Genomic DNA, 26,186 nt, shown 5'->3' with positions numbered 1-26,186 from the left:
CTTCCTTCCTTTTTCTTTTTCTTTCTTTCTCCCTTTCTTTCTTTCTTTCTTTCTTTCTTTCTTTCTTTCTTTCTTTCTTTCTTTCTGTCTTTCTTTCTCTCTCTCTCTCTCTCTCTCTCTCTCTCTCTCTCTCTCTTTCTTTCCTTCCTTCCTTCATTCTTTCTTTTGTTCATTTGACAGAGTCTTACTCTGTTGCCTAGGCTGGAGTGCAGTGGCACAATCTCAGCTCATCGCAACCTCCACCTCCTGGGTTCAAGTGATTCTCTTGCTTCAGACCCCCGAGTAGCTGGGACTTCAGGCATGCATCACCACACCTGGCTAATTTTTGTATTTTTAGTAGAGATGTGGTTTTGCCATGTTGGCCAGGCTTGTCTCAAGCTCCCTACCTCAAGTGATTAGCCCACCTTGGCCTCCCAAAGTACTGGGATTACAGACATGAGCCACCATGTCCAGCATAGGTTGGAATTTCTAATTAAAACTAAATCCAGCACTAGGTGCAATGGCTCATACCTGTACTTCCAGCACTTTGGGCAGCTGAGGTGGGCAGATTGCTTGAGCCCGAGAGTTGGAGGCCAGCCTGGGCAACATGGTAAAACCTTGTCTGTACAAAAAATACAGAAATTAGCCAGGTGTGGTGGCAGGTGCCTCTAGTTTCAGAAACTTGGAAGGCTGAGGTGAGAGGATCACTTGAGCTAAGGGAGGTTGAGGCTGTGGTGTGCCAGGTTCATATCACTGTGACTCCAGCCTGGGTGAAAGAATGAGACCCTGTGTCAAACAAACAAACAAACCCAAAAAACTAGACACTAAATCCAGCAGGAAAAGGTGGCTCATACCTATAATCCCAGTGCTTTGGGAAGCCAAGACAGGAGGATTGCTTGAACCCAGGAGTTCAAGACCAGCCTGGGATCCTAGTGAGACCCCACCTCTACAAAAACTGTTTTAAATTAGTCAGGCATGGTGACACACATCTGCATTCTCAGCTAATTGGAGGCTGAAGCAGAAGGATCACTTGAGCCCAGGAGTTTGAGGTTACAGTGAGTGATGGTCACACCACTGCACTCTGGCCTGGGTGACAAAGCAAGACTCTAAAAACTAAAAATCAAAAAGATAAAAAGGAAAACTAAATCTTCCTATGGATAAATTTTATTACTCTAAGTAATTTACTTACTTTCAAAGAAAAATAAAAAGATTTTTTAAATTAATTGTGCTTCAGGGAATATATATACATGGAAGCCAATATAAGGTGGATTGGATTGCAAAACTCTCTATAAACTTTTTCAGTCCCTTTCTGCTTTCCTCATTGTAATGTGATGTCACCTCTTCTCCCATTAGGGGAGTTTATTTCTCAACATCTTGACTGTAGGCTTGGTTGTATAACTCATTCAACCATGCAAAAAAGCTCCGGTTAGCCTACTAGACAATGAGAAGTCACATAGAGTACCAACAGGTTTTTCCAGCTGGTAACAAATGCCAACTTCTAGACATGTTAGTGAAATAATTTTGGATGATCTAGCCTCAATTGAGCTACCAGATAGCTACAACCATAAGAATAACTGTAAGTGAAACCAACAGATGAACTGTCTAGCTGAGCCCAGCCCAAATTGCTGACCCAGAGAATCATGAGAAAGTAAAATGATTGTTGTTGTTTAAAACCAGTTTTGAAGTGATTTTTTTTATGCACAAAAGATAACTGATGCACACAATCTACAAATGGGTAATTCTGTGGATGACTGCTTGGTTCATAATAAATACTCATTCTATAGACACTATCTCCTGACATAGTGACTGATCACTATGTCACTGGCGTAGGCTCCCAGCAACCCTGTTACCTCGGCCATAGTCATTTGGTCAAGGGTGAACACTGTCTAAAGATGGACCAGTCACATTCTCTCTCACTTCAGCACAGTGTTCTAGGTGGACGGCCCATGGACTTCAGTTGCTGAGGTTGTCTTGATTCTGGTCTTCTCAAGGCCTGATTATTCTATAGTTCCTCAGATTTGATGTGCTTCCCTGGTATTCTTCAAATAAATTGCATTTACCCTCAAGATAGCTAGAGTTGGTTTCTGTTATTGTACTCCAAAATTATTGATTAATAAAAGCCCCCTCTGAAGAGCTTTGCCTTCCAGATGAGGAAAAGGCAGGCAGTGAGTATGCTTAAAACCTTCCTTGTGCACAGAGCACCCTGCTGGCTTTTTCAGAGGAAGAAAAAGTGAAGACAAGGCATCAACTTTACCCTCATGGAGTCTGACTCAATTTTCTGCCTTTTTCACTTGATTTGCAGACCTGGCAACTAAAGAGAGTTCTGCCAATGGTGTGGACTTTGAATTATTTCTAATTAGCTTGAATTGTAAAAACATTTGTCATCCTGGGCTTTACCAGGAAAACCCACAAGCAGATCTGATTCTTCACCACTTGCCTAAAGCCATTCAGATCCTTGAAAGATGAGGAACTAAAAGCCACTTCTCTTCCTGAATATCCTGCAGCCCAAAACGGAGCTAATAATTTTCCTTGTGACTTTAAGAAGACTTTCTCCCTCTCTCTCTTTTGCTCTCTCTCTCTTAATTTAGTCGCTTTCAGAATGCAGGTACCATAAGGAAAGGTATTCCTTTAAATGATCTATCATTTTACTTTTACTTGGGAAGAAAGGGAGACCTCAGGATGAACTTTGTCAGAAGAATTGTGAGACCCTGATTGGAAGTGCATGGAGAAGGCAAAAAGAAAAAGGCTGATTTCCAGAGTAAAAGGAGAAAAAGTGTGGGTGAATGAGGCACCATCATATCTAACTTCCAGGAATGCCGAGTAGGGTCTAATGGCATTTCATAGCCTTTGTCACATACATTTTCCTCAAACCAGGCCTTTGTTCCCAGAATGAGGGAACAAAGGGATATTATGAGACAGATCCCACCCTGGTTCTCCAACAGTCTGTTGAGAAGAAAGGGGCCTACTTCTGTTTCCTGATCTCCCACCATGTTGCATCAGCTGGAGTACAAAATACTAGCTTTGGATGATGATGGTAATTGACAAAAAATATTTCCAGTTACTGTTCTCCCTTTATACTGGCCATACTGTCAAGAGGCAGAGGCTGTTTCTCCAGCCATTATATCTGGGCTAGGTTTGTGACTCTCTGATCAATGGAATAAACAGATATGACACTGTGACAGTTCCAAGCCTCAGCCTCAAGAGGCCTTGTACACATTCACTTTCTTTCCCTCAGGTCCCTGACACCACTGTGTGATCACTATATGATCAAGCTTGGGGTCATCTGCTGGAGGGTGACAGGCCACATGGAGCAGAAATGAGCCATTTCAGCTGAGGTCATCCTACATCAGGCAGCCCCAGCCAAGCTCAGCCCAGAATGATGACCCATGGTAGATAAATGGTGATTGCTTTACGCTACTTTGTTTTAGGTGATACGGTATAGGCAAAAGCAAATTGGCATCATGATTTAAGCAGAAATGGGATTTATTAAAAGTTTGCATCCCCTGAAAGACTAGGGCACCGTGAAGCTTAGAGGCTTACCCAGAATCATAGCACAGGGCCGGCCTAAAAGAGATCCCACTGGGTCTGCCACTGTGAACACCAGCACTGCAGCTACACACTGACCTGGATCCTGGTCACTGCCATGGTCCACTGTCCTCAGAAAAGTGGATGGAGCTGTTATTGCTGCCTCCTGTAGCTAGAATTAGGTCACATAGAGGCAAGATAAGCTACAAAATAAACAGCAGATACAAAGGCAACAGCACTGAGCCAACAAAGCAGGAGGCCTGGAGCTGGGGTCCGGGCAGCTCCGCTGGTGCTAGATGTTTACCCTTCAGCAGCTGCGTTATGAACGCCTTCAGCACAGAAGTCTGGGGGCAGGGAGGAGGGGCATGTAATCGGGGCAACATCCCACTACTGACCATCACAACAATGTCTCAATGCTTTACCAGCTAGAGATACCATCCCAGTGCATAGAACTTTCCTCTGCTAACCAGCCTCTGGTAAGGAAAATGGAATTACATACTTGGCTTAGATTAATCAAGATTCAGCCCCATCTGGTGAACTGGGGTTAGTGTCACCTTTTCTGGGCATATGGCTGTTCCGTGAATGAACAAGATAAAATCCAGACTCTGCCAACAAGGAAGGAGGTGATGGGGGAAGCTAAAACGGCATGAACAGCCCACAGTGTCTGCGATGCATGCCTGGATTCACTCCCAGTGGTGAAGTGGAACGGGAGACACAGGACAGAGAAACTCAAGGCCCAACGGGTTGACTGTTAGTGTATCTGGAACACAAGGATGGCCACAGAGGCCTAGGGAGCCAACTGTCTCCTTCGCCTGTGACAGGGGTTTCCCAGGATATGGGACTTTCCATGCTAAAAATCAGCCAAGCACTGGGCAAATCAGGACAAATTGTTCACCCTACGACAAGGCTAGTGAGTTCATAATTTTGCATAATGTTAAGAGAAGCTAGAAAGGGCCAGAGAGGTCAAGTGCCATGCCCAAGGTCACTCTGCTAATTCATTCATCCCTTTCCTGCATTGGTCACTGATGTGTTCAATGTTACTTTACCAAGTGCCTGTCATCTGTAGAACTTCACATGTATTGAACTATTTAATCTTCACAGCAATCCTAGGAAAGAGGTGGTATGTTATCCCCATTCAACAGATGAACATACTGAGACACAGAGAGGTTAAATAACTTGCCCCGGTCAGACAGCTATCAAGTGGCAAGACCAGGATGTCTCAGGTAGTCACGCTCCCATGCTGTGCAGTTCAGAAGCCATCTCAGGAGGCACAGCCTGTGGACCAAGACTGCATTCCAGTTCACATCCATTCAGGCTCCCCGCTACGGATGAAGTAAGCTATCAGGCTGACAATCGTCTGGAGAAAGGGAAGCAGGGAGACTAAGAAAGGCACGTTATAGACGGTTGCTTTGCATCAGATTTGTTTTCCAGGAAGCTGTTACGTAAAAATCAGGCCTTTGATTTCAGGATAAGCTGAGGAAGAGGCTGAGTTTCTGCTCAGGAGGTTAAGCTTGAAGGTGCTGCTCTGTGGTGAGTATGACATTATGGGTTATTGGGCTGGTGACCATACTTCAACTTTCAGAGCTAGGAGGCTGCGAATCTGGACCAAATGATGGTGAAGGCCTCACCTCGGATTTAGGGTATTAAATATTTAACTCATCAGAAATATCTGAGGTCAGGAATATCAAGGCAGCCACTAAACATGAAAGAAAAATGAACCGAAAGCAGCTGTAGCATCTTTATTTCCTTTTCGCCCTCGGTGATTTGTTTCCCAGTCTGCTGTTACGTGGAAATCAGGCCTCTGATTTCAGGACAAGCTGAGGGAAAACAATAATAAAGATTAATTTATGTTGGGCTTCACAGATACCCTCTGTAATCAAAGCACTTCCAAACCCTTTACCCCACAAAAAAAGAAAAAAAGAAAAGAAAAAGAAAAAAAAAAGACTTGTGTCTGCATTTTTCCCCTTAGAGAGAGAGAATGTTGAATTTCTTCCTCTTCATATTGACATTTTCACTTCCTTTGCTGCCAGGCAAAGTGGCCATCAGATTGGGTGGCAGGGACTCTTTCACTGAGCCTCCAAGAAGAACGTGTATTGAGTTTCTCCGGGAGATGACGGGACTGCTCTATCTAGCATCTTTGAGGTGAGTGAATTCTCTAATGAGTTATCTATGTTATGTTGCCCATAAAAATACTGAACATGCTTTAGTTCATGACTTAGGAATATGTAAATTGCTTTTTGCCACTGCCACCTCAAGGGGTAACAAGTTAACCAACTCCTTTGCGATTGAAATCTCTGCATGGTAGTGTTCTGGTCACACTGCCTTCTTTCTGATAAGGCCTTAGCTCACTCAGCGGAAGATCCGTCCTAGGCTGCAAAAGATAAGCTGTACCGTCCGAGGTCAAGATGCTCTTCCCCATGCCTCCAGACTGTCAACATGTCTTCCTTCTTAGGACTTTTCTTGTCTCCTCGTATTTTTCTAACTCCAAACTTTCTTTCATATGACCTTGCAGAGAAACGAAAAGCATTTTCTAGAATCAAAAATATCTACAGTCTCTCTAGGTATTTAAATTTTTAGATGTTTTCTTTTAAATAAGCTCCTCCAGAAATGCCTCTGTTGGTAGGTGATGCTGATCAAGTTGGTTGTTTATCTGAAAGCAGGCTGTCTTCTTGAAACTCAATGCCGGGCTCTGCCAGGGACAAAGGCCCACATCATACCAGTTGTCTTCAAAATTGTAATTTAGCTGAAAGACAAGAGAAATATTCCTGTATGCATTTATTCATTTATACATACCTGCCTTCCGTACCCTATTATTGAGTGCCTGCAGTATACTGGGTATTTAAGAAACAATACAAGTGGTTTCTGAGCTCTTAGCTCTGGCTCTCAGAGCAGTGGCCAGGGAGTGGAGTTACGACAGAAGGGTCACAAGTCTTCATATGCCCCAAGCACTGTCTGCCAATTTTTATTCTCTTCTTATTTGTGCACTCACTTGACAAATATCTACTGCGTGTCTACCACACGCCTGGTAGAATCACGTTTCCAGCATAACTGTGTATCTTCCAAAAGCATTTGGATGCAGTTGTGATCAACTAAATATAAATTCATTTAAAAGTTTTACAGAAACTTTTAATGTCCTTTTATCATTATTTTCTCAGTCAATGGATTCCAAAAGTTCATTGTTGTCATGGAACTGCACAAAAAGAGTTAAAATGTGTTTTCCTACTAGAAAGTGTTCTGTATCAGAAGCCTAGTGCAGAATTCATAGCAATTCCAGAAGATGTGGGGTTTTGTAGACCAGTAGAGGCCAGAAAACCAGGGAGGCCTGCAGGAAGCTCAGAAAGCATAACTTAGAGCAATGCCCTTTTCATACCACAGACAAAGGACTAGTTAAATACATATAGTATAGTGTTATACTGTATTTAACTAGTACAGTATTTGACCACAGCATAGTATTTAACTAGTCTTTATGTTTTTCTATGGTATAAAGAAGGCACTGTTTTTAGTTATGCAAAAGAATTCTCTTTTAAAATAATTTAATGACTAATTAAATTCCTTTGTCATTATTACCTATTACATATGATAAATAGTACATAAATTTGGACATCCAAATCTCAGTCTTACTAAATAATTATATGACTCCATTTCTGCAGTTTAGCTTTTTCCAAAGCAAAAGATGCTATAATAATTGTCTATGTTGATGGTTCTTTACACCTTTCTAAGTGCCTTCCCTATATACTACTTGGTTGAACATCCCCAAAACTATGAGATATGGACAGGGCAGGAATCACTGTCCTCATTTCATAGATGAAGTTATGGATGTTAGTTATAGAAGTTTCATGGATGAATTATGCAGATACAAAAATGGGCAAGGGTCCCCTAGGTAAGATGGCCAAAAAATAGATTCTAAATAAATGTAAAATGATCCCAGGATATATAATCTGAATGAGGGAAGAGGGGGGTAAGCTAGAATCCTTTTCTTCTATTGGAGTCTAAAGGACATCATTCAAGTTCTAACTAAGACCACCATGCTCAGTTTAAATGCCCATCACTTAAAAATGAAGTAAAGATATTTTACGGGGGTCCAGAAAAAAAATAAGATATTTTTGAAAGAATGGAAAATAGGCCAGTCATGGTGGCTCACGCTTATAATCCCAAGGCTTTGAGAGACTGAGGTGGGTGGATTGCTTGAGCCCAGGAATTTGAGCAGCCCGTGCAGCATGGTAAAACTCCATCTCTACAAAAAATACAAAAATTAGTGGGTGTAATGGTGCATATCTGATGTCCAAGCTACTTGGGAGGCTGAGGCACGAGGATCATTTGAGCCAGGGAGGTCAAGGCTGCAGTGAGCCGTGATGGTGCCACTGCACTCCAGCCTGGGCAACGAGTGAGATCCTGTCCAAAAAAAAAAAAAAAGAATGTAAAAGAAAATCTGTGAAGCAGAATGATACAAATAAGAAAATTTAAGGCAGTTAAGTGAGATCTAATTTGGCTGAATGTGATTCAACCAACCAGTAATTTTTGTTCACTGTATTTTCATGGAACAATAATTTACAGGACCTTAAAAAATCCTGAAGAGTAAATTATATTGGCTCTCGATTTAGTTGATGCATATTTAAGCAAGAGGCAGCACTGTCAAAAGAACAGTGTCGGGTTTGAATTTTGCCTTCAGCACACATCAGCCATCAGGCAAATCTTAATGCTTAATCTTTCTGAACTTTAATGTTTCCATCTCTTAACTGAGGATAATGCCTCCTCTGCACAGTTGCTTCAAGGATTGTATGCGAAGCACCTAGTAAGGTGTCCAGCATGTAGCAGAAACTCAACTGGGTGGCTGCTGTTGTTTCGGGTGCTGGTGGTGGTTTATATTAATATGTGATCTTGTGGCTTGAGCATTAGACTTGGGGTCATAGGACCTGCGTTTGCGCCACGCCTCTTCCATTTAGTAATGAGATATTGTTGAAGGTATTTAGACTCATTCATCCTTAATCTCATCACTCTTAAAAATGAGTATCATTTTCCTTCCTATTTTTGTTTTGAGGTTCATATGAAATATTTATTAAATATAAATGTCATAAAATTGAATATCACTGCCACTAAGTCTTTGAAAACTAATCACCTAGGTTAAAACAGACATGTCACCATACAGTATGCAAGGTATCACTGCAATGGAAATATGGGGTAGAATGTTAACTATATTTTCAGAAGTCCTGCAAACAACAATAAAAAAGTCTCAAATTAGTTGAGTGTGGGTGGCACGTTCCTATAGCCCAAGCTACTTGAGAGGCTGAGACAGGAGGATCTTTTGAGCCCCAAGAGTTAGAGGCTGCAGCGAGTTGTGATTGTGCCCTCCAGTCTGGGTGCCAGAGTGAGACAAATTTCAAATTAAAACAAGAAATGTATAATTAGCAAAGGGAACAATTCTCAATTTTAAGGAAGAGGACACATTCAAACAGGTTTACAATAGGCACAAAGGACTGTCCACCCCTGGGTGACATCAGAAAGGATCAACTGCCATCCATCCGGGTTCTTTATCAGAGCATCCAAGAGTCCGAAAGCTCTGAGGGAATAGAGATAGTGCAGCCACCCCTCTGTGTGATGGAAGAGGAAACTGAGGCTCAGAGAAGTGCAGTGACTTCAACACAAGGCCACCGCAGCAAGGGGGCTGAGGGGCGCGCTGCCGCCTGCCTCTGTCACTGGCAGGCTCGGGATTTTGCATGACGACACTGCTAGTTCTGTTCCGATGTATATGCCATGGGCTTTAGGTCTCTGCATCTGGTAAGTGGGAAATACTGGAGAGCAAATCCAAGGTTGCCTGCTAAGCCGAAGGTTAAAATCGCCCCAGACTGTTTCTGTGTAAGGCCGCGGAGGCGGGGGGCAGGGGACAGCGAAGGCTGGAAATCCACATCGTAAAGCTCCTTCCATCCTTGTGCATTGATGATATCATCCAGGAAACATTTCAACAACATGGATGGAACTAAATGTCTTGCCAGGTGGTAGCTCGTGATATATACAGACAGCCCCTGACTCACAAAGACTACAGAGGTCCCATACATACAAACAGCTGCCGCCGTCCGCCCGGCCCCCACCACTCTGCAGCTGCCGCGGACTGTGTGAAAAAAATTAAAAAAGAAAGAAAGGGATAGAAAAAAATTGGACCACTTGCAGATTCCACACATTCAGAGGCAGAGGAAGGGGAAAAACTGTGGAAAGAGGAACAGCATAAGGGAATCGACTCTCAGGATAAATTTTCTGCCTTGGGTGATCTAGCAGCAATTCCCTCTTTGCCCTGAAAAGTCTCCTCCTGGGAATGACTGCCCTTTCCAATCCGCACTGCCAGAAACTTTATCAATGTAGCATTCTTTCCTCAAAGGCCTTTTTGGAAGAAGGAAAGCAGGGAATAAATAATAATAATTTTTTTTTTTTTTTTTTTTTTTTTTTGGAGGCAGAGTCTTGCTCTGTTGCCAGGCACCAGGCTGGAGTGCAGTGTCACGATCTCGGCTCACTGCAACCTCCACTTCCCAGGTTCAAGCAATTCTCCTGCCTCAGCCTCCCGAGTAGCTAGGACCACAGGCATGCACCACCACAACCAGCTAATTTTTGTATTTTTTAGTAGAGACGTGGTTTCACCATGGTCTCAATCTCTTGACCTCGTGATCCACCTACCTCGGCCTCCCAAAGTGCTGAGATTACAGGCTTGAGCCACCACGCCCGGCCAATAGTAATTAATTTTAACTGACCATTAGAAATCTCTTTTGGAATGTCACTCTCCTTTGGTGGTTGTTGTGAAGACAAATTGGATTAATACATGAAGAGTCCTTAGAACTGTGCCTGATAGATGGTATAACTCTGAGAAGTGTTATAAAAGCACCAGCTCTCTAGATAATTACAGTGATTCCCATTTTACAGATGAGAGAACCGAGGTAGAGAGGAGTCACATCACTCTGCCTAGACTACATAACTTTTATGTAGAACTGGGATTCAAATCCAGGTCTGTCTTTCAATCCCACAGTGCTAACCACTGTGCTACACATAGCCATATGCCTGGCTTTGGAGGTGGGGGCAAGTGAAGGAATATTAGGGGCAGTTATTCACAGGTTAGCAAGAATTAATTCTGTCAGATTGATTTCCTACTGAAAATCAGATGAGCTCAGCCACACTCAGAAAATGGAAATTTTGATGAGTGAGCAGGACAAGTAGGTTATCTGGAGAAAGAATTGGGGTAAGGGACTACAGTGGGGTTTTTTCTTTTTTCTCTCTTTCTTTTTTTTTTTTTTTTTTTTTGAGATGGTATCTTGCTCTGTTGCCAGGCTGGAGTGCAGTGGTATGATCTCGGCTCACTGCAACCTCCGTCTCCCAGGTTCAAGTGATTCTCCTGACTCAGCCTCCCAAGTAGTTGGGACTATAGGCATGTGCCACCATGCCTGGCTATTTTTGTATTTTTAGTGGAGATGGGGTTTTACCATGTTGTCCAGGCTGGTCTCAAACCCCTGACCTCAAGTGATCTGCCCACCTTGGCCTCCCAAAGTGCTGAGATTATAGGCATGAGCCACCGCACCCGGCCTGCAGTAGGTTTTGAGTAGGAAGCTTGGAGACAGAGATCCCCATAGCTGGGAGATGCAGAAAAAAGGGCAATTTGGAGTAAGTTGAAAATGAACACTGACCTATGTGAAATTTTATTTACATCTAACCCTATACCCAGGAGATGGGGAAGATTTATATCTTTCATCCCACCTACAGCTCCAGATAACTTGGTAGGCTACGAGACAGGTTAAATAAATTTTTGTGGGCTGGCTGGAAACAGAACGCTTCCATTCCCATTTGTAATGTGTTTCCTTGGGGAAATGCGTGCTGAGTTCCAAACAAATGACTTGTAATTTAATACAACATGCGTATACTCTGCGTCTCCATGGCTGGGCACTGGACTAGGTGCTGAGGATATTAAAATAAATAAAGCAAGGTTCCTGTCCTTGGGCAGCCGGAGCCCTGTGAAGGAGGGAAATGTGTGAGGAACTAAGGGACGACATGTTAAGCGCAGTAGGAGAGGTGAGTACAAAGTACTGCAGGAAGCACTGAGGAAGGAGACGGGGAAATTGCTTTTAAATGAACTTTTGGAATCCAACTCCTCTGCAAGCTGGTAGCTGCAAGCAATGCATTAGAAGTTACAGGAAGGACGCACTTACCATTTATTACTGAATGAATTCATTCTTCAACAGGACCTTTGGTTTTTTTTTTCCTTGGCAAGCAGTAGTATCAACACCTGTGTTTTTTCCCAAGAGGTGAGCAAGAGTGATGATTGTGTGGACTCCAAACTCAGACTGCTCGGGTTTGAATCTAACTTGCACTTAGTGAGATGGCCTTTACCTGAGTCTGCTTCCTTGTCTGTAAAACAGGGCCAATGAAAATACCTTATTTCTAGAGCTCCTGGGAGGACTTCCTCTGGTGACTGACATGGAGTCAATTTCTCACTCAGATCTGGCTACTCTTAACTAAATAAGGCAGGACTCCCCGGCCTCAAATAACTTCAATGAGTAGAGCTGTGTTTCGGAGATGTAGTTTTAAGTGATACACAAATGAGCATTTATTTCTTTATTTGAGATGGAGTCTCGCTCTGTCACTCAGGCTGAAGTGCAATGGCGCAATCTCGGCTCATGACAATCTCCGCCTTCTGGCTTCAAGCCATTCTCGTTCCTCAGCCACCTGAGTAGCTGAGACTACAGGCGCAAACCACTACACCTGGCAAAATTTTGTATTTTTAGTAAAGATGGGATTTCACTATGTTGGCAAGGCTGGTCTTGAACTTCTGACCTCATATGATCCACCCACCACGGCCTCCCAGAGTGCTAGGATTACAGGCACAAACTCCTGTGCCCGGCCAAGATGAGCATTTTTAAATTTGCAGTGTACATTTATTTTCATATGTTGGAGAAAATTATATATATACATATATATGATCACATTAAACCCTAGATTTTATAAATATTGCCGCTTAAAATAAATTTTTCTAAAAAATTACGGAAAATGAATTCACTTAAAGAAAACTAGTAAATAAGAGAAGGGAAAGGGATAGGAGAAAAAGACGTGGCAGAGATTTGGAAATGCAGCCTCCGATGGCCCCTCTTCATGTGTTTTCTCATTGTAATGAAATTCAAAACTTTCCTCTGTGACTGAGTAAATGCCCCATTTTCTAAAGCCTGAACCTAAGGGAAAGTGCATCTGAATAGCAGAAGTGAATGTCTTCCGCAGAGTCACGCTTTCTTGGCCCCAGTTTCAATCCTGATGGAAAAGTTTCACGAAGCCCATGACAGCTGAGCACCCTGCCTGGAATTCAGATGCTCAGAGGAGGAAAATTATACCCGAGGTCCTGAGGGCTCCTGGGCAGCTTGTGACGTGCATGACTTGGGAGAGTGGACCTGCCACCTGCCCACCTCCACTCCACAAGCTGGGGGAGCTTAAGTTGGGGGAGGGGGAATTTGGGTCTGGGGGAGGCAGCAGGGAGAAGCCACAAAGAGGGAGCAGAAAACCAAAGAAAGAAGGAGAAGCACAGACCTGCATCACACCCCTGGTTTCCTGCAAGTTGTAGGGAGGTTTCTGGGGCACCCAGTTACCTTTATCCCCTTTGTGTAAAAAATCACCTCCAGGAAAGTCCCCGTGTCAAGTGTGCACTGCAGTGGCCTCTGAAGTCAATGGAATGATCATGCCTAGACGGGGTTTCCCTGGGGTTGGTGTCCCCATTAGGGCTTCTCCTGGCCCTGTGGTGTCACTCCAGCTGACCAACCTACATGCAGCAAAGAGTGTGTTGAAGGCACACAACACTGTTCTCTAAGGCCTTTGAAGATGTCGGTGAAGTGGGGTAGCAGCACGCCAGTGCTATGCTTTGCACTCTCTTACTGTTTTGGGGTAAATGCACCCCTAACTGAGCATCCTGACCTTCCCTCCACCCACCTGCCAACAGTCTTCATTCTCTCTGATATGCAAGGGTCAAGGGGTTGAGCACTTTGTGGGATCCACCCTGAGAGAAAAAGGTACAGAGAAAAGTGAACTCATGAGCTCTTGGGCAGGGCTTTCAGGTAAATAAATCATTTCAGCCTCAAGGATAGGGATGTCAGATAAAATGCAGGACACCCCGTTAAACTGAAATGTTAGAAAAACAACAAATAATTTTGTAGTATAAGAATGTCCTTAATACTACATGGGACATACTTAAACTAAAAAATGTTCTTGTTTATTTAACATTTCAGTTCGACTGGGTGTCTGTGCTTTTCTTTGCTCAATCCGGCAACTCTACTCAAGAACTCTCCCCTGAAGCTGGCTTTATTATTCCTATTTCAAAGGCAGGGAAAATGAGACTTAGGAAGACTAAGCAACTTGCTTGTGAGTGTTAGAGCAGAGACGGGATCTTCAGCCAGACCCACTGATTTTAAAACCATTGCTGGCTCCACAGCACCACAAAAGAATCCAAGCCTTAAAGTAGGGGATAGATGGGATGCAAATGGGGGAAACTGAGGCATGCTGTAAGGAATTTGGGGGGATTCCTGGATGCTTTGCTCAGAATGTTGCTAATCACTCAGTAAACAGTTGGTGGATGTAGTTGAATGGAATTATCGCCATGCTTGCTAACTAAGACTGCTCCTGTCCTATAAACAGTCTTAAGAAAAGCCTTGCTGCTCATGCCTAGCTAAGGTCCTCCTATACTTCAGCGCTTGGAGGCAGGCACTTCCCCACGTGTATAGGCAGTGGTAGATGAGGTCATGGGACATAGCTCCAGGAGAAGCTTCGGGTCACATTACATTCATTTAACACATGGAGGAAACCCACAAGGACTGAAGGAACGGGCTGGCCCGAGGCGTCAGCCAGGCTTGTCTTGGCGGGACCACCTTCAAAGCTCAGCGTGTGCAGCCCAGTTGCCTTGTATGAACCAGGCTGCCTTGCCAGACCCTGAGGATGTCTATCTGCACTTCAGTTAAGTTCTTTTAGGGGTGCGGAAGCTGCGGTAATAGGGCGAGGGGAGGAGTGTCCTGCTGGAACCCTTTCTTGTCTGAAGACGGGATGAATCAGTTCATGTAAAGTTGCTGTGAGTCTGGTTTCTTTCCTTCTCAGATTTGTGACACTCTGAGTTTACACTGGGGAATCTGGACAGAATGTGTGCTGCTTCCAGATGTTCATAAGTCTCTAGGTCCCCAGGAAGAATTACTGTGACTCTGTGCATAGGAGAGCATCTCATCCTTCTCATCTTAAATTCTAGTCTTTCCCTCTAGCCCCTCCCTGGAGGAGCCATGAGAGGGTGAAGAGCTAAGTAAGGACCAAGGAAAATGGTATCTAAATAAAATGTGCACCAGGCACAGTGGCTTATGCCTGTAATCCCAGCACTTTGGGAGGCCAAAGCGGGCAGAGCACTTGAGGTCAGGAGTTCAAGACTAGCCTGGGTAACATTGTGACATCCCATCTCTACTAAAAATACAAAAAATTAGCTGGGCCTGGTGTTGTGCACCTGTAGTCCCAGCTATTTGGGAGGCTGACGTGGGAGGATCAGTTGAACACGGGAGGTGGAGGTTGTAGTGAGCCGAGATTGCACCACTGCACTCCAGCCTGTGCAACAAAGGTGAGACCCTGTCTCAATAAAGAAAGAAAGAGAAAGAGAGGGAAAGAAAGAAAAAAAAAGAAAGAAGAAAGAAAGAAAGAAAGAAGGAAGGAAGGAAGGAAGGAAGGAAGGAAGGAAAGAAAGAAGAAAGAAAGAAAGAAAGAAAGAAAGAAAGAAAGAAAGAAAGAAAGAAAGAAAGAAAGAAAGAAAAAAAATGTGAACCGAAATCCACCATCACTGAGAAGGTCAGCTACCTTCTAATCATTTTATTTTTTGATGATCACAGTAATATATACTTAATTTAGAAAAATTGACAATAAAAATAAAGCAATAAAAAAATGCATAATGCCATCATTCAGGGATATTACCTCTTCTAAAATTGTAGTATATTTTCTAAGAGTCTCTGCACATGTAATAAACACCATTGCCCTCATATGTCATATGTGATTTTTTTTTTAACCTAACAAATCATAAACACTTCCCTCACGTTATTAAAGGCTCTGCAACGAATCTTAATGACTTCCATGGATAGACTGAAAATGGCCACAATTTATTAGCTACTCTTGCTGAGCATTTAGATTGTTTTCAGTGTTTTTCCGGGGAGAAATCATACAGCCATGAACATCTCCACAGCCATTTATATCAGACCCTTGGCACATGCTGCGCCCGTGTTTAGAATCTAATATAAAGTGATCTGATCTGACCCAAAGATACGCCTTCTGTTTTCTGTTTTACCATGCTCTGTGAAGAGCGGCGTGACTTCCAGAGGCCCCAGCAACTGTACTAGCTGGAGAACCACTGGACTCAGTTACAGAACAGGGACTCCATGGCCCCTTCTCAAATGGAGGGGACTCCAGTGCAGAAGTCCCAGGCCCAGGCTGGGCATGGTGGCACACACCTGTAATCCCAGCACTTTGGGAGGCCAAAGTGAATCGCTGGAAGCCAGTAGCAAGTCCATGTCTGTACAAAAAAGAATTTTTTTTTTTAACTAGCTAGGTGTGATGGTGCATGCCTATAGTCCCAGCTTCTTGGGAGGCTGAGGTGGGAGAACTGCTTGAACCCAGGAGGCAGAGGTGACAGTGAGCTGAGATCACACCAATGCACTTCAGCTTGGGTGACAGAGCATGACCCTGTATCAAAAAGTAAAAGAAGTCCCAGACCCCCTTAGACTCAGGCCAGCATGTGTGGGGCAGAGGCGGGAGTGAGAGTGAAATCCCAGGAACAATTTCGGGAACCCATCGTGCGATCTAATTCCACCGAGGACAGGAAGCTCTAAGTCCACAGAACTGTGCCACTTGGAAATATTACAAAACCATTGCTTGCTGATTTAGTTAATAATAATGTTGAGATCCAAATTTTCTCTAAAAGGGAGTCTTAAATGTTCTCCACTTGGACAGGGCTGGCTTAAAAATAAACAAATAAGTTACATAAGCCCAAATTTTGGAGGATCGGGTTTTGGAAGCCAAGGCTCCCGTCTTGCAGTTGGGCCTCACGTGCGACCTGGGGGTGGAGCAGCAGGGGTGATTTCCAGCGGTCCCTGAACCCAGCTGCTAATTGCAGTGCCAACACCCACCCAGGCTCCCATGCAGCATGCACCCTGTGGTGCCTAGAAGACACTCCCAGTGCTTAGAAGATAGTGAAGAGGAACAAAAAGGCAAGCATAACCATTGGTAGCTGATGATAGACTTCTTTTTCCCTTACTCTCTCCCCCAGCGTTAGAGGTTTTGACAGGTTTCATGGTGTTATCTGAGAACTATCATCTTCTGCTTGAGAACTGGAAGCATTTTGGTGGGAAGTGAGGTGATGACTGTATATTTATTAGAAAGCTCCTCCAGAAAAAACCATGTCAGACTTCCCAAAGAGTTACTAATACAGATGGAGCCCCACAGTGGACCCAGCTGTCAGAGCCACTGCAAGAGACAGAATAGGTCCAGGGGTCTGGTGGACCTCAGAATCCCCCATGCATTCCTAGAGTAATACAGATATGAGGCCAAGGAGAATTGCTTGAAGCCAGTAGCAAGTCCCTGTCTGTACAAAAAAGAATTGTTTTAATTAGCCAGGTGTGCTGGTGCATACCTGTGGTCCCAGCTTCTCAGGAGGCTGAGATGGGAGGACTACTCGAGCCCAGGAGGCAGAGGTTGCAGTGAGCTGAGATCACACCAATGCAATGAGTCCATTCATGTAAGTACTTATGTAACGTACTTAGTGTAATCTTAGAAAGTAGGACAGCAAGCATAGGAAAAAATACTCAATATCACCGATCTTTAGAGAAATGCAAATCAAAACCACAGTGAGTTACCATCTCACACCAGTCAGAATGGCTATTATTAAAAAGTCAAAAAACAGCAGATGCTGGCAACGTTGTGGAGAAAAGGGAACAGTCTGCACTCTTAGGGGGAGTGTAAATTAGTTCAACTGTTGTGGAAAGCAGTGTAGCGATTTCTCAAAGGGCTAAAAGCAGAACTGCCATTCTACCCAGCAATACCATTTCTGGGTATATACCCAAAGGAATATATTAATAAAGCATTCTATCATAAACACATATGCACATAAATGTTTATTGCAGCATTATTCATAATAGCAAAGACATAGAATCAACCTAAATGCCCATTGATTACAGCTTTGATAAGGAAAATGTGGTACATCTACACCATGGAATATGATGCAGCCATGAAAAGAATGAGATTCTGTCTTTTGCAGGAATGTGGATGGAACTGGAGGCAATTTTCCTTAGCAAACTAGCACAGGAACAGAAAACCAAATACTGCCTGTTCTGACTTATAAGTGGGAGCTAAATGATGAGAACTCATGGACGCAAGGAAAGGAACAACAGACACTTGAGGGTGGAGGGTGGGAGGAAGGAGAGGATTGGGTAAAGTAACTCTTGGGTACTACTAGGCTTAGTACCTGGGTGACAAAATAATCTGTACAACAAACCCCTGTGACATGAGTTTACCTATATAACAAACTGACACATGTGCCCTTGGAACTAAAATAATGGTTTAAAAACAAGAAAGAAAGAAAGTAGGAGACCCTGAGGGCTTCTCAGTCTATTGGAGCTGTTATAACAAAATACCATAAACTGAGAGTTTATAAAGAACCAAAATGTATACCTCATAGTTCCGGAGGCTGGAAAGTCTAAAATCAAGATGTCAGCAGATTCGGTGTCTGCTGAGGACCCACTTCCTGGTTCATAGACGGTGTCTTCTACCTGTGTCCTCAAGTTGGAAGGGGTGAGAGGTCTCTCTGGGGCCTCTTTTATAAGGATGCTAATCCCATTCATAAGGGTCCCACCCTTGTGACCTAATCACCTCACAAAGCATCATCTCCCAATACCTTGGGGATTAAGATTTCAATGCATGAATTTGGGCAGGGGGAGGGAGGACACAAAAGTTCCAATTATGGCATTGTGGCCCTATGGTTTAAAAGGTAAGATATAGTATGCCCTACTCTCAAATTGCTTATATTATTAATAGTTAAGCAGAATAGATGTGTTCACAAATTGTTGCAATAACTAGAAAATGCTACATAGCCATTATGAAGGACAATGTAGACCAGGGATTTACATGGGTCAGGAAAGCAAGGTAATTGAATCATGGGGATGGGTCTTTCCCAAGCTGTTCTCATGGTGGTGAATAAGCCCCACGAGATCTGATAGTTTTAAAAAGGGCAGTTTCTAAATGCCCTCCTGTGGGGGTCTGGCACATCTGCCGGGGGGCTTCTGACCAGCGGAGAGCCTCAGCCCCACTCAAGTGTTCTTAACCTGGAAGAGGGAGTGCGCGGAAGAAAAGATAGATAGAGAGTGGGGTCTGGAGGACTGCCAGGCAATGCCGGAGCAGCAAGTGCCAAGACAGCAAGTTTATTTGTGCAAACTACAGGTTATATACCTTTCAGTGTTTAAGGAGTGATGTACATTCCATTGTATCTTAAAATAAAATCAAGAACAAGAATCACAAGAAAAGGGGTACAGAAAGTATGACTCTTAATCAAAGGGTGTACAGCAAAGGGACAATAAAGTTTGCAAAAAGGGGGTCATAAATCTAAACATGTGTTTTTCTAAAATCAGTTAAGCAGGCAAGTAAGATCGTTAACAAGGTATAGCTGGACCTTTCCAAATGTCCTTCTAACCTTGCCTATTCATATAGGATCATATGCAAACAATATGATTGAGTTAGCAGAGGTAAACAAAGTCATACAGTTATTGTGCAGAGAAGGAACTAGGAGGCACACAATGTCTAACCATACAATGTCTCGTTAGACCACAAGGCCTGAGCTCAGCCATTCTGTTGCAAATGTCAGAGGCAAAGATTGATGTTTATAAAATCAGTGCAACCAGACTTCCTCCTTTCCCTTAGCTCAACAGCCTCCAGGAGAGGAGAAACGTGTATGGGCTCAAGTTCAAGATGGCGAGGGTCCTGTCAAGGGCCCTTCGCAGGAGCGATCCCCACACCCTCCTGCCTGCCACCATGTAAGATGTTCTTTGGCTCGTCCTTTGACTTCTGCCATGATTATGAGGCCTCCCTAGCCACATGGAACTATGAGTCCATTAAACGTCTTTTCTTTGTAAATTACCCAGACTCAGATGTGTCTTTATTGGCAGTGTGAGAACAGACTAATACAGTGTGTTTTTAATTATTGCTCAGATTTCTCTTCTGATTTTCCTGAAGCTCTTTTTCACTGTAAGTCTGTGTGACCCATCAAGTATCAGTGCAAGTTTACCTTCAAAGAAGCACATCTAAACAATCAAAGGAAATTTAAAAAAATATTTTAATCTCTGATTTATGTCTTTCAAAACAAAATTAAAGAAGACCACATGCAGAACACTCTAGCAACACATAACTCCTAAATTCTCCCCTATCTAATGCGATAGCCTTCATCCCTCTCTCTATATTCTTAGGCCACAAAGAATATCCTCTCTCCCTTCCCTTCCCTTCCCTTCAGTGTCTCAACTTTTTATTTTATATTTTTATTTTATTTTACTTCACTGAGACAGAGTCTTGCTCTGTCGCCCAGGCTGGAGTGCGGTAGCACTATCTCAGCTCCCTGCAATCTCTGCCTGCTGGGTTCAAGCACTTGTTCTGCCTTAGCCTCCAGAATAGCTGGGACTACAGGCATGTGTCACCATGACCAGCTAATTTTTAGAAGAGATGGTGTTTCACCATACAGGCCAGGCTGGTCTTGAACTCCTTATCTTGTGATCCGTCTGCCTCAGCCTTCCAAAGTGCTGGGATTACAGCATGAGCCACGGTGCCCGGCCTTCAACTTTTTATTATAATGATGGGTCCCTTAACAATGGGGACATATTCTAAGAAATGCACTGCTAGGCAATTTCATTCTTGTGTGAACATCGCAGAGTGTACCTACACAAACCTAGATAGTACAACCTACTACCCCTCTAGGCTATATGGCTCAGTAATAGGCTACACACCAATTTCTAGGCTGCAAACCAGTATAGTGTGTGACTGTACTGAGTACTGTTGGCAATTGGAACACATTGGGAAGCATGTGTGTATCTAAACATAGAACATATACAGTAAAAATATGGTCTAAAAGATAAAAAATGGAATACTTGCATAAGGCACTTACCATGAATGGAGCTCACAGGGCTGTAAGTTGCTCTGGGTGAGTGAGTGGTGAGTGAACGTGAAGGCCTAGCACATTGCTATACACTGCTGCAGACTTTATAAATGCTGTAACTTAGGCTACACTACATTTATTTAAATTTTTGTTCTTTCTTCAATGATCTATTAACTTTAGCTTACTGTAGCTTTTTTACATGTTAAACTTGTTGATCTTTTAAATTTTTGACTCTTTCAAAATAACATTTAGCTTAAAACACATGTTGTGGCCAGGTGTGGTGGTTCACACTTGTAATCCCAGGACTTTGGGAGGCTAAGGTGCGCAGATCACAAGGTCAAGAGATTGAGACCGTCCTGGCGAACATGGTGAAACCCCATCTCTACTAAAATACAAAAATTAGCTGGGCATGGTGATGCAGGCCTGTAGTCCCAGCTACTCGGGAGGCTGAGGCAGGAGAATTGCTTGAACCCGGGAGGTGGAGGTTGCAGTGAGCCAAGATTGTGCCACTGAACCCCAGCTTGGTACCTGGCAACAGAGCAAGACTCTATCTCAAAAACAACCAAACCAAAACAAAACAATAAACACATGTTGTGTAGCTGTACAAAAATATTTTCCTTATATCCTTATTCTAAAATCTTTTTAACATTTTTTAAATCTGTTTTACTTTTTAAACTTTTTTACTTTTTTTCCTGAGACAGGATCTTGCTCTGTTACCCAGGCTGGAGTGCAGTGGCCCAATCACGGCTCATTTCTGCCTCAACCTCTTGGGTTCAAGCAACCCTCCCGTCCCAGCCTCCTAAATAGCTGGGACTACAGGCATACCTACCACATATGGCTAATTTTTTAAATTTTGTAGAGACAAGGGTCTCATTATGTTTCCTAGACTGGACTTGCCCTCCTGAGCTCAAGCGATCCTCCTGCCTCAGCCTCCTAAAGTCCTGGAATTACTGGTGTGAGGTACCACCTGGCCTACTCTTGGTTAAAAGCTAAGACACACATATACATTAGCGTAGACCTCCATGGGGTCAGGATCATCAATATCACTGTCTTCTCCTTCCACAGCTCATCCCACTGGAATGTCTTTGGGGCAAGGCCATGCATGGAGCTGTCATCCCCTATGATAACAATACCTTCTTCTGGGCATCTCCTGAAGGACTTGCCTGTGGCTGCTTAACAGTTAACTTTTCTTTGTACAGGAGTTGGAGTACACGCTAACATAACAATAAAAATGTAGTATAGTAAATACAGAAACCAGTAACACAGTCACTTTATTATTATTCAGTATTATGTACTGTACATAATTGCATATTGTATGTGTAGATTTTTATAGGACTGGCAGAGCAGAAAGTTTGTTTAAACCAGCATCATCAGTCATCAGTGCATTACTCATAAACATGTAAGTAACGCATTGCACTGCAATGTCACTAGGCAATAGGAACTTTTCAGCTCCATTATGATTTTATAGGATGCCCATCATACACAGAGACTTTGTGATGTGGCACATGACCATATTCAATTCCTTTTTGCAAGGCAGAGAACAGGAAAGAGTCGGAGCGCACATTCTTGTTAATAATTGTTCATTCTTGTTAATAACCACCTGTCCCATCACTCACTGACAGGGCTGTCCAGTGCCACTGGTAGGGCCTGAAACTGGCACAGCTCCCCTAAAGCCAGTTTGTTTTCCACTCCAGCTCTTTTGATGCTCCCAATTCAGACAACTAGACGGCAATTTAATCTTTTGCAGTAAAACTGAAATGCTGGAAAATCTTTCCAAAACATTTAAGTCTGGTTAGTGGCGGGCTAGGACCTGACTGATCCCAGCAGCCTTCTTACCAGGATTGATAATAGCCCGTGGGGTCTGTCCTGTTAAAGAAAACATGTAGGCGGGTGCGGTGGCTCACGTCTGTAATCCCAGCACTTTGGGAGGCTGAGGCGGGCAGATCACTTGAAGGTCAGGAGTTCAAGACCAGCCTGGCCAACATGGTGAAACCCCATCACTACTAAAAATACAAAAAATTAGCCAGTTAAGATAGCATATGCCTGTAGTCCCAGCAACTTAAAAAACTGAGGCATGAGAATCACTTGAACTCTGGAGGTGGAGCTTGCAGTGTGCCAAGATCGTGCCACTGCCCTCCAGCCTTGGCAACGAGTGAGACTCCATTCCAAAAAAAAAAAAAAAAAAAAGAAATATTAGCCAAGCATGGTGGCAGGTGCCTGTAGTCCCAGCTACTCGGGAGTCTGAGGCAGGAGAATCATTTGAACCTGGGAGGCAGAGGTTGCAGTCCGAGATCATGCCACAGCTCTCCAGCTTGAGTGACAAAGTGAAACTTCATCTCAAAAAAAAAAAAGAAGAAGAAATGTATCCACACTTGTTAAAGACAGTACTATGGACTATTGAAGGGGCCCATGGCCATAGGTACAGAGATCACTGCAATGGAATAGCACTGGGGGAGAGAATTGGACTCAACTCTGACTGTGGAAGTAAGCAGGGACTGACAGCCAAGGAGCAGGGCAGGGGCAGTGGATGAAAAATTACTAAAACAAAACATCAAGGATGGAGAGTTCCTGTCTTGATAGGGTTTTTGCTGAAGGCAGGCCAGGGTGATAAGCTATCACGGCAGGTGGCCAGATACGAAGGGTGGGGGACTTTGCTAAACTGATTTAGTAGGATTCTTGCTCAAACTGGATTCTACAAGGACAGAAAGAAAAGCCCAAGGTCGGGACCTCAGGACCAGTCAGGCAGAGGACTCAGGGGAGGCTGAGTCAAGTTTTGGTGAAAGGAGATGATCTTTGTCAATCCCCATAATGGACTGGAGTTGGAGGCCAGGTCCAGGATGTGGGTCTGGCTCAGAGCTCCAGAGTATCCTATGCAATATTAAGGACATGGAGAAGTCCCAGAGTTGCCCAGAAGTATAGTTTGTCAAAAGGCACAGTAATAGATACCAATGTGTCTATAAATGAAGAACTTTTGTAAAAGATAGTTATGTTGAGCTGGGCGTGGTGGCTCACGCCTGTAACCCCAGCACACTGGAAGGCCAAGACGGACAGATCACCTGAGATTAGGAGCTTGAGACTAGCCTGGCCAACATGGTGAAGCCCTGTCTCTACTAAAAATACAAAAATTAGCCGGCACTTGCCATAAACCCAGCTACTTGGGAGGTTGAGGCAGGAGAATCAATTGAACTCGGGAGGCAGAGATTGCAGTGAGCTGGGATCGCACCACTGCCCTCCAGCCTAGCGGGTAGAGTGAGATTCTGTCTCCAAAAATAAAAAAGGATAGTTATGTTGTTTTGCAGGAAGGAGGAATTGGTTTTTTTAAAGTGGTTTTTCTTTAGTGGCACACTTCATAAGGTATTTTTCACTCTCAAAGTTCTTGTTATGTCTTTTGTCACACTCTGCCTGTGTCAAATGGCAAATTTAATGGAAGCTGTTTGGAAGACAGAGGCAGCAGATGGAAGAAAAACTGGTTTCCCTTCTCAACACTGCTGTCAGTGTAATGTGCTTTCCTCATTGCTGCAAAGGAAATCGTAAGAGCATTTTGCCCACTCCAAACATCTGAAATTGGAATTATGAGGTTGTATGGAGAAGGCCAGGAAAAATAATTTATTGGGACAGTTTGATGCTTTCTGAGGCCTTTCACTAGTGACCTGCAATACTAATTATCCAGCCTCCCTCCGTCTCCACCTCAGCTTCTGAATAAGACATTTGTATGGTGATTCACAGGCTGTGAATGCCAGCGTCAATAACCAGGCCACTGAGATTCAATCCCAATGCCTCTCAATTCTGTACTAGATTTCTGGGATCCCCACAGGTAAATCCAGTCTATTTGTAAGGCACTCAAAGGTTGGGGATAGAAACAGGACTGGGACAGGGCACGGTGGCAATCTCAGCACTTTGGGAGGCTGAGACGGTAGATCAACTGAGGTCAGGAGTTCAAGACAAGCCTGGCCAACATGGTGATTTCCCATCTCTACTAAAAATACAAAATTAGCTGGGCCAGGTGGCACGTGCCTGTAAACCCAGCTACTCAGGAGGCTGGGGCAGGAGAATCACTTGAACCTGGGAGGCAGAAGTTGCAGTGAGCTGAGATGGCACCATTGCACTCCAGCCTCGGCAACAAGAGCAAAACTGCCTCAGGAAAAAAAAAAGAAAGAAAGAAAAGAAAAAGAAAAAAGAAAGCAAGAAATAGGACTGGAGACAAAGAATTCTGGCCGGGCGTGGTGGTTCACGCCTGTAATCCCAGCACTTTGGGAGGCTGAGGTGGGCGGATCACGAGGTCAAGAGATCGAGGCCATGGTGAAACCCCATCTCTACTAAAAAAATACAAAAATTAGATGGTCGTAGTGGTGCTCGCCTGTGTTCCCAGCTACTCAAGAGGCTGAGGCAGGAGAATTGCCTGAACCCTGGAAGCAGAGGTTGCAGTGAGCCGAGATTGCGCCACTGCACTCCAGCCTGGCACCTGGCGACAGAGTGAGACTGTCTCAAAAAAAAGAAAAAAAAGAATTCTGATGAGCATTCACTTAAATATAGAGACTACAATAATTTCTTTCTGCTCCCCTTTTTAAAAAGAGACCAATGTATAAGAAGTCCTGGTTCTACCATTTATTATCTGTGTGACCTTTAGCAAGTTACTTAATCTCACTATGCCTCAGTTTCCTCATCTGTTAAATGGGGATGACATTAACTCATAGGGTTTTTTTATGGTGCTTAAATAGTTAATATTTGTAAGGCAATTGGAACAGTGCCAGGTACACAGTGAATACTATATGGGTGTTTGGTAAATACACTTTGAGAAGAGTCATGTTTAACAGAATCAAGCAAACTAGTCTGAAGGGCAGTGTTGCCTGACTATGCCCTGTGGACCCAACCACTTTCTTGTGGTGCCTGAAAGAGATCCTCTGAGGTCAGGGTTGAGCAGCCCCTGGCAGTCCCTGGCAGTGAGGTGCTGAGAGGCACAGGTCAAGGCTTGGCCATTTGCTTTCACAGATCTGCTGAGGTCCACTCTCAGAAACTAAGTCAGTGGGATTCAAAAAGGTTCACTCTCATATTCACTAAAAAAGAGGTCTGCAAACTAACCTTCTTTATATGTTTCTAATTTACCTGAACTTTAATTTACTATTTATAGTTAAGATTAAATGATTGCAAAAGATGCTCAATATATTATACAAATTTATACTTGAAAATAAAACAGCTGCGTCGTTGTTTTAAATGACTTTATTATCTATGCATTACCCCAGAAATTTGCCTCCCCACTGTCACCCATTTTAAAAAATACACAAACGAGGCCTGGCAGAGTGGTCCACACCTGTAATTTCAGCATTTTGGGAGGCCGAGGGGGAAGATCACTTGAACCCAGGAGTTCAAAACCAGCCTGGGCAACATGACAAAACTCCATCTCTACAAAACACACAAAAAATTGGCTGGGTGTGGTGTTGCATACCTATAGTCCCAGCTATGCAGGAGGCTGAGGTGAGAGGATTACTTGAGGCTGGCATTGCATTACTGCACTCCAGGCTGAGCAACA

The 26,186-nt window shown here is 43.6% G+C and overlaps 1 protein-coding gene across 4 annotated transcripts in view; it reads left to right on the top strand.

The window, feature by feature from the left end:
- The first annotated feature begins 4,991 nt into the window (after positions 1-4,991).
- Positions 4,992-26,186, top strand: part of RBPJ (recombination signal binding protein for immunoglobulin kappa J region) — a 266,159-nt gene continuing 244,964 nt past the window's right edge. For all 4 annotated transcript variants that reach the window (XM_054253440.2, XM_035293929.3, XM_054253439.2 and 1 more), the window contains exons 1-2: positions 4,992-5,034; positions 5,535-5,646. In XM_054253440.2, coding sequence (XP_054109415.2) covers positions 5,615-5,646 — 32 coding nt within the window. In that variant the 5' untranslated portion in view covers positions 4,992-5,034; positions 5,535-5,614. The remainder of the gene's footprint in view (positions 5,035-5,534; positions 5,647-26,186) is intronic.

This window comes from Callithrix jacchus, chromosome 3, assembly GCF_049354715.1.
Source record: "Callithrix jacchus isolate 240 chromosome 3, calJac240_pri, whole genome shotgun sequence".
NCBI lineage: Eukaryota > Metazoa > Chordata > Mammalia > Primates > Cebidae > Callithrix > Callithrix jacchus.
Note: the sequence above shows the minus strand (reverse complement) of the source record. Positions and strands in the feature narration are given on the sequence as shown.